Source organism: Mustela nivalis (assembly GCF_964662115.1).
Source record: "Mustela nivalis genome assembly, chromosome: 18".
NCBI lineage: Eukaryota > Metazoa > Chordata > Mammalia > Carnivora > Mustelidae > Mustela > Mustela nivalis.
The window spans coordinates 9,314,164-9,327,616 of record NC_139037.1 but is presented as its reverse complement, the minus strand read 5'-3'; the positions used below and the strand labels follow the sequence as shown (position 1 = coordinate 9,327,616).

The 13,453-nt window shown below is 43.8% G+C and overlaps 1 protein-coding gene across 13 annotated transcripts in view; it reads left to right on the top strand.

Moving 5' to 3' along the window:
* WWOX (WW domain containing oxidoreductase) overlaps positions 1–13,453 on the top strand; it is a 958,224-nt gene that overhangs the window by 10,511 nt on the left and 934,260 nt on the right. For all 13 annotated transcript variants that reach the window (XM_082711173.1, XM_082711171.1, XM_082711170.1 and 10 more), the window contains exons 2-4: positions 3,716–3,780; positions 4,156–4,213; positions 4,867–5,045. In XM_082711173.1, coding sequence (XP_082567299.1) covers positions 3,716–3,780; positions 4,156–4,213; positions 4,867–5,045 — 302 coding nt within the window. The remainder of the gene's footprint in view (positions 1–3,715; positions 3,781–4,155; positions 4,214–4,866; positions 5,046–13,453) is intronic.

Genomic DNA, 13,453 nt, shown 5'->3' with positions numbered 1-13,453 from the left:
AAGGTGCTGTGGCATCCTGCCTCCTGCTTTGTGTGGGGCTTACCCTCGTTCTAGCCACTTAGCCTGGGCTCCCTGACTTCCTTTTAAGTTTGCCGGGAGCCTGGTGGTACCCTGCCTCCTACTTTCTGTTGAGCGGCCTTTCCCATCTGCTTCCTTCCTCGACGGCATCCAGTGTCTGGGCTCTTCTTTTCTCTAAGTAAGATCAGCACACCCCAGTCAGCACCTCCGAGTGCTTCTGGGGGATTCACGGTGCGTATATGGCCTCCGAAAAGGCTCTCCTTCCTCCCCAGTGTTGGGTCTCCAACTGGCCTGTCTGGCCCTGTTGTTTACATTGAATATAGTGACAAGTTATGGCTGGGTCCTAACTGGGGTCCCCCTCTGCAGTCCCCCCGCCCTCTGTTCTTTAGCTCTCCAGGTGGAAGGATGCCTCTGACTGATCCTAACCCGGGATTCTCACCCGTCCCCCTTGATCTCTCCTGATCTACAAGCATCCTAGTCTGTCTTATTTCCACTCTGGAAGGGTCACTTGTCCTCTCTTGGGGTTTGGAAACGGTTAATGGGCTAAAAGAAGACTGCCTTCTGAGTAGTTCCTGTTCTCAGATAGTCTTGCTGCAGCAAGGCCTCCCCCAAGGACAAAGGCTGTAGCTCCCAATGAGAACCCGCTCCCTGACTCATACCTTTGCCCCCTCCTGTTGTGTGGCTTCTTTTGGCCCCTCTTGCTTTCCCATGTGACCCGTGCTGTACTCACAGGCCACAAGAGCATGCATGGCCCATGGCTCCAGGGCCCACCAGGGAGAGGATAGTCGTGCCGCTGAGGGCAGACCTGGCACCAGTGAGAACTGGTGGGCCTTTCTCCCCTCCTTGGCATGGTCCAGAGCAGCGCGTGTGCCCAAGCCAGGCGCTGGGGATGGAGGGACAAGGTCTCAGTGCCTGGGACTCTCGCCACAGTCACCTGGGCGTTCCTGGGCCCTTGAGTCCCAGCCCCCTTTACTTCTGAAGTCTGGGCACTGTGGCAGCCAGAGGGCCGGCCAGCCTTGCCTGGTCAGGAGATGGTTCCCTGGTCCACAGGCTGGCCCTCCTCACAGCCGGCTGTCTGTGTCCAAGTGAACTATGCCTCAGAACAAATTTCGGGAATAACATACTTGAAAGTGATATCCATGTAATGTGGTATGGATTTAATTTTGATCCTTTTGGTTTAAATTAAGATCACTGTTAATTATCTTTTTAAATGACAAAAAGCTTATTGAAAAAGAAAAAATAGAAGAGGGCTCTGTTTAAAGGAGAGGAAGATAACACTTTGGGGACATGTGTCATGATTTTCTGTTCATTAAAAAGTCATTTTAGGTTATAATTAAGAATACTTTTAATTAAGTTTTATATGTGGGTATTTATTTAAATTAATGCTTCTGTCTGAAAGGCACAGTTCTTAGTTTTTCACAAATGTTAACTCATTGAGTCCTTAGTAACCCCAAGGAGTAGATGCTATTATCCCTATTTTATAGATGGGGAAACTGAGGCACAGGGCGGTTAAACACCTCTTTAAGTGCACATGGCTGGTGAATGGGAAAGCCAGAACTCATGAGCATTTGGGCTCTGAAATCCTTATTACCAAATTATGTACTTTTCTCTTGTGTCAGGCCTGAGGTTCACCCTCAGGGACACTGCGTCCTTCAGGGTACAGTTGGTGATGTCTGGAGACATTTTCTGTTGCCACAACTGTGGTATATTGGCATCTAGTAGGTAGATCCCGGGGATGCAGCTAATCGTCCTGCAGGGCACAGGACAGCCCCCACAGCAGAGAACCGTCTGGCTTAAATGTCAGGACTGCCAGTGGTCGGAAACCCTGACTTAGGCATTTTCTGTCAAAGTCAAAAACATGGGGATGACAATGTTTATCTTGTTTTTTTTTTTTAAATGTTTTTCAGGACCGAAAAAAAAATGTTCTCAGCGAATTTTCCAACTCCTTCGGAAAGCATCTCTTCATTCCGCCCATTTCCATTTGGGCGACTCCATAGGCCAGGCCCAGGGCTAGGTGTCTGGGCTTCAGCTGCACGGGGGGCCTGCGGGGGTCTGCGTTCCACTCACAGGGGCACTTTGTGGATTCTTGAGGGCAGGTGTTTTTGGCTCAAAGCTCAGTTTGCTGTCTGCATGTGGGATGCGAACTGCTTTTAACACCAGGCGGAGGAAAATGTAAAATCACATTTGTAAACTTTTCTCGAAGAAGCATGAGGAGGAAAGCAAAACAAAGAGCAGGAGCGGTGTATGTCATTGCCGGCGTCTGGCTTGTTTGCTCACTGTTCCTTCAGTTCGCAAGGAGAGGCAGGGCTTGTGTCCACAAGGAGCAGCTTATCCTTCCCGGGGGCTTAGGCTCTCCCTTTTCGCAAGTAGGATTTTGTGGTGGTTGACATACGAGTAGACGTTGGTCCTTGCTGCTGATACCCTGCGTTTGTACAGTGACCTCATTGTTTGCCTGTCACTGTCACAAATAGTGTGTCCCTTACCTTTCTTCCAGCAGCCCCGTGAGGTGGATATGTGGGGCCAGGGAGACTGGCTGACTGATGATAGGCGGGCGGGAGCCCAAGCCTTTGCCTCCAGGGCTGTGGAACCCACCACTGAGAGTTTGCAAACAGACCTGAAGCCTGCAGTTCCCCAAAACACCTTGCTTGGCACGTGTAAAATTCTACCGCAGATTTGTGCTTTATTTGTTCTCTTTAAAGTAACTGGTAGGGAAGGCATATTCAGATTTCATCATCTAGATGTCGGTGATTAATTATTATTTTCTACTTTGGCATGAGTATGTGGAGTTTTAGAAGTTCAGCCTCCCCTGTGAATGCCTCTTGCAACAGCCGGCTGCTTCTCTGAGGAAGTATTTTTATGTTTTTCTTGATTCTTTATCACCTGTTGACAGGTATCTCTTGTCTGTTATTGACTGATGATTTTAATTATAACTTTATTTGCTGTTAGAGGAGATGCTGAATTTACCACAGAAATAAGACTAGTTTGTGTATTTGATTTGTTTAAAATAATAGGTAGCACTTTTGATGGTATTTTATATGTCAGGTGCTGTGTTCTGCCCTTTATATACCTTATCATAGCAATTCCTGGAGATGAGTTTTAGGATCATTTCCATTTTGCAGATAGGTAAACTGAGGCTCTGAAGTTGAGTAACTTGCAGTGAGGTGACCTATTCTAACGGCATTTTTAAATACCTCTTGGGAGCAATTAGGAGTCAGTGCTTAAAACACTTCAAAGTTATATCTGTGGAAAGAGTAAATACTTAAGATTAATATTATAGCTAAACGATGTCTAAACATCAGTATCATAAAGTAGACTGATGTTTGTTCATCTCTCCTGAAATAAAACGAAAACAAATGCAGAACATCTCTGGATATTCTGAGTGATTCACTAAGCTTCCTAAAGTTGACCCAGGGGGTTCCCGTCCGCTTCTCTTTCTCGTCCTCCACAGCCTGCTCACAGAGTCAGGCTTTCAGGAGATTTCCTCGGGCTGCTTCTCCTTCCCTTCCAGGGAATTGGACCAGAGCATTTATGTTCTGAATATGTCTTTTCTGAACTCTGGCTTTACTTCTCTTGGGAAATAGTGTTGTTTGGGCGGGGGAAGGGGGGAAGCAATGCCTTGATTAATTTTTAGTAGTGTAACCTTCATTTACTATTTTTTTGTGGAGTTTTAACTTTTTTTTTTTTCTTTTTTAAACAGTCATGCTGAGGAGAAAACCCAGTGGGAACATCCAAAGACTGGAAAAAGAAAACGAATAGCAGGAGGTTTGTATGTGGTTGTCATAAAGCAAAGAACCTTGCATTTAAAGCATTAATTAGATAGCAAAACTGTCATTCAGGGGACAGACAGGCTGCTCTGTCATTTCTGGAAGGTTCTCTAGGAGGGAGCCATCAAGGAATCGGGCTCTCTTTCGGAGCTCATGGTATATGGCAGAAGGCGGCAATGAGAGAGGGGTGGAGTGGTGAGGGTGATTTCTCTTGGGCTTTTTGTAACAGCCACAGTTGCTACACATGGCCCGAGTTGGCCCAGCATGGCTGCTGGTCGGTGGGAAGGGCTTTGGGGCAGGGGCTGGAAGGGCATGGGCCTCTGTGTGCCCTATCCCTGCCGCATGTAGACCTGTCAGTCTTCCTGTGTTTCAGATTTGCCATATGGATGGGAACAAGAAACTGATGAGAACGGACAAGTTTTTTTTGTCGAGTAAGTGTCTATATAGAAACTCAGTCATTTTGGTTTTCAGTAAAAATTTCAGTAGTAATTTTCAGTAGAAATTACAACAAATTTTACAAATTTCTTGTAAAAGTAATATACCTCGAAGCTAGAAAAATATATAGTATATAACTGTAATCTTACCAGTAGGAATAACTACTTTTAATTGTTTTAAATTTATTCTCCAAGTCTGCTTTTCTTCAAAGAAAAAAAGGTAGGGAGTGTGCTTTGTGAATTGTGTAGGACCCTGTCCTTCTCCAGTAAAGTTTTTTTTGTTTTTTTTTTTTTTTAAAGATTTTATTTATTTATTTATTTGACAGAGAGAAATCACAAGTAGTCGGAGAGGCAGGCAGAGAGAGAGAGAGGGAAGCAGGCTCCCTGCTGAGCAGAGAGCCCGATGCGGGACTCGATCCCAGGACCCTGAGATCATGACCTGAGCCGAAGGCAGCGGCTTAACCCACTGAGCCACCCAGGCGCCCCTCCAGTAAAGTTTTGTGAACATTTTCTCCTGTATATATTTTTCAAGACAGTGGTGCTGAATGGCCGTGGAGTATCATTTTGTACAGATGTACTGTAATTTGTCAGCGCACCTACTGGGCATTGATGTTGTTAAGTTCCTGCGTAACTCCTCCTTTTCTCTGCAGCCATATAAATAAAAGAACCACCTATTTGGACCCGAGACTGGCATTCACGGTGGATGATAACCCTACGAAGCCAACCAGCAGGCAGAGATACGACGGCAGCACCACCGCCATGGAGATCCTTCAGGGCCGCGACTTCACCGGCAAAGTGGTCGTGGTCACTGGAGCTAATTCAGGAATAGGTAGGCCATTCCTTACAGTCGTTGTGATTTTTTCATCCCTGCTGTCTTGAAATCCACTTGAATTTGAACTACAATGAAATCTTTTAGAGTGATTCTCTAATGTAAACATGTATTTATAGTCTTTCCTGCTACTGTTTTGTTAAGATCCTGGCCTCCTTTTTAAAACCTCACTCTTCTCGTGGAAGGCCATGGAGGGGCTGACCTTGAATTCTCTGAGAGCTGAACACTCAGCAAAAGACTGTGGCTGTTCTGGTATTCAGGCATTAGAGACAACAGCTTCCGTCTAAGGGTTTCCAGCCTGGTCTGTGTGGTGTCTGGACACATTTCAGTGACCTGGGTTATTGAAACCAAAATTGATTGGTAAGGGATGGACCATCAGGAGCGACAGCCTATTCATGACTTTGGAACAAAGGATACTGCAGGTTTCAGCTGGTCACTGAGAGTATCATTTTCATTTGGTAACAGGATCTTGTTTCTCTCTAAAGTTGGGGAATTAGTCCTTGTCTTAACCTCTGGATTGACTGTTTGAACCACCAGTTTAACTGCAGTGACCGGCACAGGTGGATGGCTTCAGAGGCCGTCCTTGCTGTAGTGAACAAGGCTGCTAGAAGGAACAGGCAGAGCAGATGCTGGGGCAAGAGCTTTCCACGTGGTTTTAGTCTTACCTGACATCAGCATCTGTACCTGTAAGAACCAGACTGCTCCGAGTAAGGATTTGCATCTTCAGGTTAATTTACATAGACGAAACAAAGTACACTGGGCTGTTTCTGGCAATTTCTCCCTGCCCTTTGACCCTTCGCAGCTCCCCCACGGCCCCCCTTCTTGGCCTTCTCTTTCATAAGCTTTGTCTTTTCATGCCTTCGTGCGCCTCCTGCGCTGTCTCCTTTCTCCATCCTTCTTCACTGTCAGGGACCCCTTCTTGAACCTCCTCAAGCATTCCCGGCATCATCAGGGGAAGCACAGGAGGTGAAAATACGTTCTTAGAGGAACAGCTGTTGCATTGCAGAGGCTCTATGGTCTTAACAAGCAGCTGTCCCGGAGTAGAGCTCTTGACTGCACTCGTCTGAAGGCGGAGAGGCAAATGGAATTAAAAAAAAAATAATAAATAAAAAAAGGAAAGGGATTTATTTAAAACCAACTCTCAGACCTCACCCTAGGCTCAGAATATGTTCAGTCCAATTTTCTGAACTTCTGATTGGGGTGGGATTCTATATAATCATCATTGATATAGAAACTGATGATGCTGTATTAAAAATAACGACTGGTTCCTCGGTCACTCAGGAAACACTGCATTGTGTTGGTTGCCTTGACGGCTCCTCTATGAGGGTGTGGACCAATACAGTGGAGAATAGTTGAGACAAAATAAGTACTTAAGGACTAAGTAAAACATCTCTTTTTATTTAACACTCAGCTAACCAGAAAATTACCTAAAAGATCTCATTCTTTTACTCTTCTAGCAAGACAGTTTTTTCCTTTAATTAGTAAGATACATGACTGCTGGTTATGTTCTGCATAAGGGTTCCAGCTTTGTTCTGTCTGATGTCAGAGAGCGGACCTCAGATGCCCCCTAATGCCCCGCCAGAAATCGGCAGCAGCAGACTCAGGACTTCGTGATCTGGGACTAGCTGAGTTGGTTCAGAACATCCAAAGAGCTTTGTGTCGTTGGTTCTCTAATCATAAAGGGGAGGGGGTTCCGAAGCATCAAGAATAAACGTGTTATTCGATGGAACCGCTTTGAGTAAACTCCGTGTCTCTGCACTGCTCCCTGAAGCGCCTCTCAGCTTCCTCATTCTCGAAGATCTTTCCTTTCTGACATCCACAGTCGACTTGGCAGACACTGCAAGCAGGTTCTGTGGTCCAGTTGGATGGGGTGCCAAACCCTAAAGCTTAGAGCAGGAGGAGTGTCCCGAAGGTCTGGGGCCACCGGCCCTTCCTATTCAATCTCCCGCACACTCCCGGCCGCCCCCCACCCCTCCGCTTCCCCCCCCCCCCCCGCCCCGCTCTGGCCCCTCCCTCAGAGATTGCTTGTAGCACTTCTGCTCACCCCCTACCTGCTCCTCTCTTGGGAAGTATAGGTCTTGGTGGGTGTGGAAGATTTTTATTCTTGATTTTTGAAACAATACCGCACTGAAAATTCCAAGCAAGCAAATCCTGGCGAATCACTTTCAGTCTGCAGCAGTGGTTTCGGGCTTAAAGACCAGAGGCTGGAGATGGGCACGTGGCTTTTCAGTGTTGCCGAGTTCACTCTTGTATCCTGCGTGCCTGCCTTAGAAAGTGTCCTTGCCCAGGTAGGCTGTGGCTTCTAGATAAAGTCCTTCCTTCTCCTGGACTATGAAACATGTCCATTTATAAATTGCAGTAACCGCTTTTCTGCCCATTTCAGATGAAGTAACTGAATGCAGAGTGAATCGGGCGCCTTCACTTCCAGGACGTACGGGCGCTCGGGAGTCATCTTCTTCCCGAGCTTTAATAGTGCTGGTGTCCACTTTTCCTTGTGCCGCTCACAGGAGCCTGATTTCTGTGTAGTAGCTGTTCAGCCTTTAGCCTTGTGGACGTCTCTTCTCTTTGAAGTAGAGTGGGCTGTCACAGAGCATACCAGTACTTACTGGCATGGTGGCTCGAAGGCTAAAAACGTAGGTAACCTGGGTTGCTTTGCAAAAGCTGATTTATAAACCCGGCGTTCCCAGTGATTCTTTATTTTTAATTTTTTAAATTCTCTACAGGCATTGCTTTGTTGGAATGACTGTCAGTGAGGCTGTGTCCGCGGTGGGAGGGGAAGGTCAGGTGGTAAGAGGGGACACCTCCCTTGATGAGCTTCAGTGTTTAATTAGGATGCTCCTTCCCTTGATGTGACCTCTGGGCAGATGTTGTGTTACTGTCTTCCTCGTCTGGCTGTAAGTGATTGGAAGCTGTAGTTAGAGTTTTCAGTAGTTTGTGGTACTAAGGCAGTTAGAGGAATTCCCACTTAATTCAGGTCAAAAAGATCAGGGTGATTCAGGAAGATAGAAGGATTCTGAGGAGATGTCAGAATAAAGCGTTAGGAGTTCATGAAATCTTTGTTTTTACACTTAAATTCTGCAACTAGTTATTGCTGTTGTTTGGCTGTCTGGATGGGGGGTTGGCAGACACTGGCTCATGGGCTAAATCAGACTGTTGTCTGATGTTGTAACTAAAGTTTTGTTGGAATGTAGCCACGCCCATTTATTTCCATTTATTTCTGTGGCAGTTTTTATGCTTTCAGCAAAATTGAGTAATTACGGTGAGATGGTATGGCCTGCAAAGCCTAAAATACTTAACTATCTGGCCCTTTATAGAGAAGGCCCCTGCATTAGAGGATGTAATCTCTTTCAAAGTAAGATCACCCCAACATTCTCTAAAGAAGCCCCAATTTAGATAACATTTAGATAAATTCGATGCCCCAGGCCACAGGAAGCTTTTGGTGGCGCACTCTGTGTAACTGTTAGGGACATCCCACCAGTGGCTTGCACTGCTTGCTTCAGCTCTGTCCCCTTCTTTAGGGAGCTGTAAACATTCACATGTCACCTCCTCAGAAACTAACACTTCTCCCCTTGACCTCTGTTCAACCAGTGTTCAACCGAAGACCTTTATAGATTGAGAGCTGTAGCTTGGACCACTCTCTGGAGATCAGCATCTCACTATCCAGGGGGAAGTCATCTCTTCCACCAAACTTCTGCTAGCAAATCCAGGAGGCCCGGAACCTCACAGTCCCGACTGCTAACCAGTAGAGATGAGGGAGGAACTGATTTCTGTCTGTGCTCAACGTAGCATGGAGCAGGAAGGGGGCAGGTGTGTTGCGACTCTGGACTTAGCGACTTGCGTGATGGCTCTGATTTGGTGAAAATGAGTGGACACGGATTCAACCATTCTTTACTGGGGATAATATTAAATACAAGCCTTGCCAGAAAGTCTCGGGAGAGGGACTGTTTTAGGTTAGGCCATTTCCCATCATGGAGGATCCCATAACTATTTTTCTAGACTTAGCCTGTCAGTTGCACTGATTTGTCTCTGTATTTAAATAGGTGAGTAGAAAGTGCTGCTGGCTTGCATCCGAGGGCTCACAGGTGCTCATCAAAGGCAGGATTCTTCTCATGAGGGGTTAATTGAATGCCTCAGTGTGGGACAGCACCTACCCTGTTGATGGTCTCCTGTTAGCAGGGCCTTTTGTTGGAATTTACAGTCTGTCGCAGCGGGCATACAGAATTACCATCACATTTATGGAGTGAAATCGAGGTTTCGTCAAATGTCCATTTAAAGACTAGTAACAAGGGGTGCCTGGCTGGCTCAGTCGGTAGAGCATGTGACTCTTGATCTTGGGGTCATGGGTTTGTGTCCCACATTGAGTATAGAGATTACTTAAACAAAAGTTTTTAAAGAAAGGAAAGTAAGAAGTATGAGCAAATTAAATATTTTCAGTGTAATGTTTATTGGCAATGATGATAAAACTTTATCCTTGCAGTCTTAAACCACCAGTGGTTACAATTTGACTTTTAAATCCCTCTCAGGATTTATTCAGGATGAAAAATTCCTTTGGCCTTTTGACCCTTCCTATCGCTGGGCTGCATCAGTGTCATGACTTTAGATCTAGGATAGCCTGGTTTGGTTTCGATTTTTGAGCCAGAGGACCCATTACCAGGAACAGAACTTTTTTCCCTGAACAAATACAAGCTGGCCACTTGGGTCTATACCAGTGAAATGTATTTTAGGACCGACACTTCATTTTCTGGTATTTTTGTAATGTAATCCCCTTGCTAAGTTTTATTACATAGATTCTAATTGTGTATATTTATTTAAACATCAGAATTGATATCTTTTAAACATAAAATGTACATGCTCAAGCATGGCAGTTATCCCTAAATTTGTTCTCCTTGAAACAAAATGAAGGTATCAGATTTCCTTGTAGGAGTCCCGAAATGATAGTATAATGTTGAAATTGCTTTTTTTGGCTTTGCGAGCCCATTTTTTAAAGCTTGGGGTCTTGTTCCTAAATCATGTATTTAAATTACAGCATGAAACATAGTTACCATGTTCTTTTATCCTGCTAATGACCACCATGATGAATTCAGATCTGAAGTAAATTCTACCTGTTCTGCAGTAATACAGGAAGAGTGCTTTTCTTTATGTAGAGAAGTGTATTCATTCTTAAGATTTTTAAAGATTTTTTTTTTTTTTTGACGGACAGAGATCACAAGTAGGGGGAGAGGCAGGCAGAGAGAGGAGGAAGCAGGCTCCCTGCTGAGCAGAGAGCCTGATGCAGGGCTGATCTTAGGACCCCAGGATCATGATCTGAGCCAAAGCCAGAAGCATTAACCCACTGAGCCACCAGGTGCCCCCATTCTTAAGATTTTTAAACCCACACTTCAAAATTAGGAGCTTCCTTTATACTTTCAGTTCTTTGCTCTCTTTTCCATACCTAGTGTTACTAAATTTTGCCTTCTATCCTAAACTATGTGTTGACCTTTTTTTTTTTTTCCCCCTCTCAGTAATTCTAAAAGATCCCATAAATCTGAGGCCATAGGCTACCTTACAGTCATTTTCTTGGTCAAAACCTGCTCATACGGGATCATTACACTTGGGATCCTGATGCCTGATGGCAGTTTCCTTTCTGATTGTCAACAAGACTCAGAATAATGGGATCTTGGCATTTATCTTCTTTTTAAGAACCTGTGCTCATTAGTAGAAGGAAAATTTCTAGAAGTAATCTAAATAACCTTTTGGGGATATATTAAATTAAGAATATTTGTGACCAGTGGGGCACCTGGTTGGCTCAGTTTCAGTTCAGATCGTGATGTCATAGTACTGGGACTGAGCCCTCTGCTGCTCCACGCTCGGCAGGGAATCGGCTCGAGACTCCTTCTCTGTCCCTCGGCCTTCCCTTAGCTCACTTGCTTTCTCTCTAAAATAAGTAAATAAAACTTAAACCCCAAAGCTCCAAACATTTGTGACCACTCTTTTGTGCTAGAATATATCCGTATATTACAAGTAAAAATTTAAAAATTATTTTGTTCTGAGATGCTCTTGAGATTTTTGGCAGTATTGGAAAAAGTCCTGGAATGATACTACCTAAAACTGAAAATTAGTACCTTATGAATTAAGCAACCATTTTGCAGTTCAATATTCTTAGACATTGAATATCCATGGAGATTGTGTGGTCTGGTTCAGAGTACATGGAATTGAATATTTGTGGAAACCTTAAGAGTATCAGAAAAGGTGCTCCTGGGTGGCTCAGTTGGTGAAGCATCTGCCTTCAAGGTCAGGTTGTGATGTCAGCGTCTGGCTCCCTGCATCAGGGAGTCTGCTTCTCCCTCTTTTCCTCCCCGTCTTCCTACCTGTGCTGTCTCTCTCTCTCTCTTTCATATAGTAAATAAAATCTTTTTTTCTCATGTTCAGTTAGCCACCGTATACTGCATCATTAGTTTTTGATGTAGTGTTCAGTGAACCATTCTGTCACTGTTGCTTATAGTTGCTTATAACGCCCAGTGCTCATCCCCACTCATGCCCTCCTTAATACCCTTCTCCTGGTTACCTCATTCCCTCAGTCCCCTCCCTTCTGTAACCCTCAGTTTGGTTCCCGGAATCCAGAGGTTCTCATGGTTTGTCTCCCTTCCTGATTTCTTGCCACTCAGTTTTCCCTCCCTTCCCCTGTGGTCCTCTGTGCTGTTCCTTGTGTTCCACATATGAGGGGGACTATATGATAATTGTTTTTCTCTGCTTGACTTACTTCACTCGGCATCACCCCCTCCAGTTCCATCCATGTCGATGCAAATGGTGGGTATGCATCCTTTCTGATGGCTGAGTAATATTCCATTGTTTGCTTCTTCTCCTTCTGCTCCTCTCCTTGCTCATGCTTTCAGACTCTGTCTCAAGTAAATAGTAAATAAAATCTTAAAAAAAAAAAAAGTATCAGTGAAGTTACATATCCAAAGGAAGAGACCAACTGAAATATTCTAATGACCTTCATCATTGGTAATCACATATAAAAATCATTTAAATAAGTATATATAAATATATATATGTATAATGCTATATAAATTATATATATGTATCTGATTAGAGCTCATGCTTGTCGTATGAGAAGAGTTGAACTTCACACTTATATGTAGGTTTAGGATTTCATTGATTAGGGTGACTGTATAATGAAGGGATTGTGGAAGCCCTTGTTCAGTGACAGAATGGTTCAAGATCATCATTTAAAGCGAATATCTAAAAAATAAGACTTTTACCCTGATTTGAGATTACAGGTATGAAAATCTGGAAATTATTTTATGTAATATCCAATTCAAGTAGTTAGATCTTCCGGTTTTACTAGAGTAGCATAGCCATATGGGGTCCTGAGAAGTTAGCCCTGAGAAAGGTATTCCTACAGTTCTACCTTCCCTCCGCTAGAGGGCTCTGTTGCTCCGTGGTACAGTCAAACAAAAGCCCTGGTGTCTCAATATAGTTTTCTTCCTCAGCTGGTCTTGCTTTCATTTTTTTAAAATAATGCCTTTTACTTTCCTAACATATCTTTTAGGCCTTGTACTTCTTGGTGAAATAGTTCAAACTGAAGACCGTTAACCAGTGTCATGTTTGTTTCTTTTTCCTTTTCTCTCTCTCTCTCTCTTTTTTTTTGGTTTTTGGTTTTTGTATAAAATGCCAAGGGTGAAGAGATCCCTTTAATAAAAAGGTCCATTGTATTCAGGGAGCAGCCTGTTCTGCCAAATTACACAAGGGCATGTGTTTTTGTGACATTATTGGTTTTGAGTGTGCTGGCCTATCAATAATGTGGTTTTATTTTTCCCCCTAAGTGGAAATTGTAATATTTAAATATTAATGCCTCTGTTTAAGGTTCATTTAGAATGCCTTGGTGATCTTAGAATTTATTCGAAGAATATAGAGTTTCCTTGCCCCTGCCACCCTAGCCTCACCCAGCATTATATAATTTGTCTGTAATTAGACTGTTTATTAATGATGTGTTTTTGTACTAGAAGGAAATGTGTCCTTTTGGACTCAGTATGTGTTTCTTAAATCAGGCCCTATGAAACCAAATACTTAATATGAAGCAAGTAGCCAGTGTTCTGTGCATACAAGATCTTAAGGGGTGTGATTTTTATTTTGGCTCTATAACTAAAGTTTGAGGCAACCCATTAATTGCATGCTTCAGCTCTCAAACAGAAATTTGGCCCAGGAAAGGAAACACTTTTGGCTTTATAGAGCTGCTTATTTTCAAATTTTAAATGGGGACTGGATAAATACGCTATGTTACATACTTTTATTTGTATGGTGCGTTTTTCTCAGCAGCTTGTTTTTTCTCTCCTGAAAACGAAAGAACCTTGGAAGCATTGTTGAATATACTTGTAACATCACAAAACGATTTCGCCAGGTTAAAGATATCTTGGTCATCCGTATGC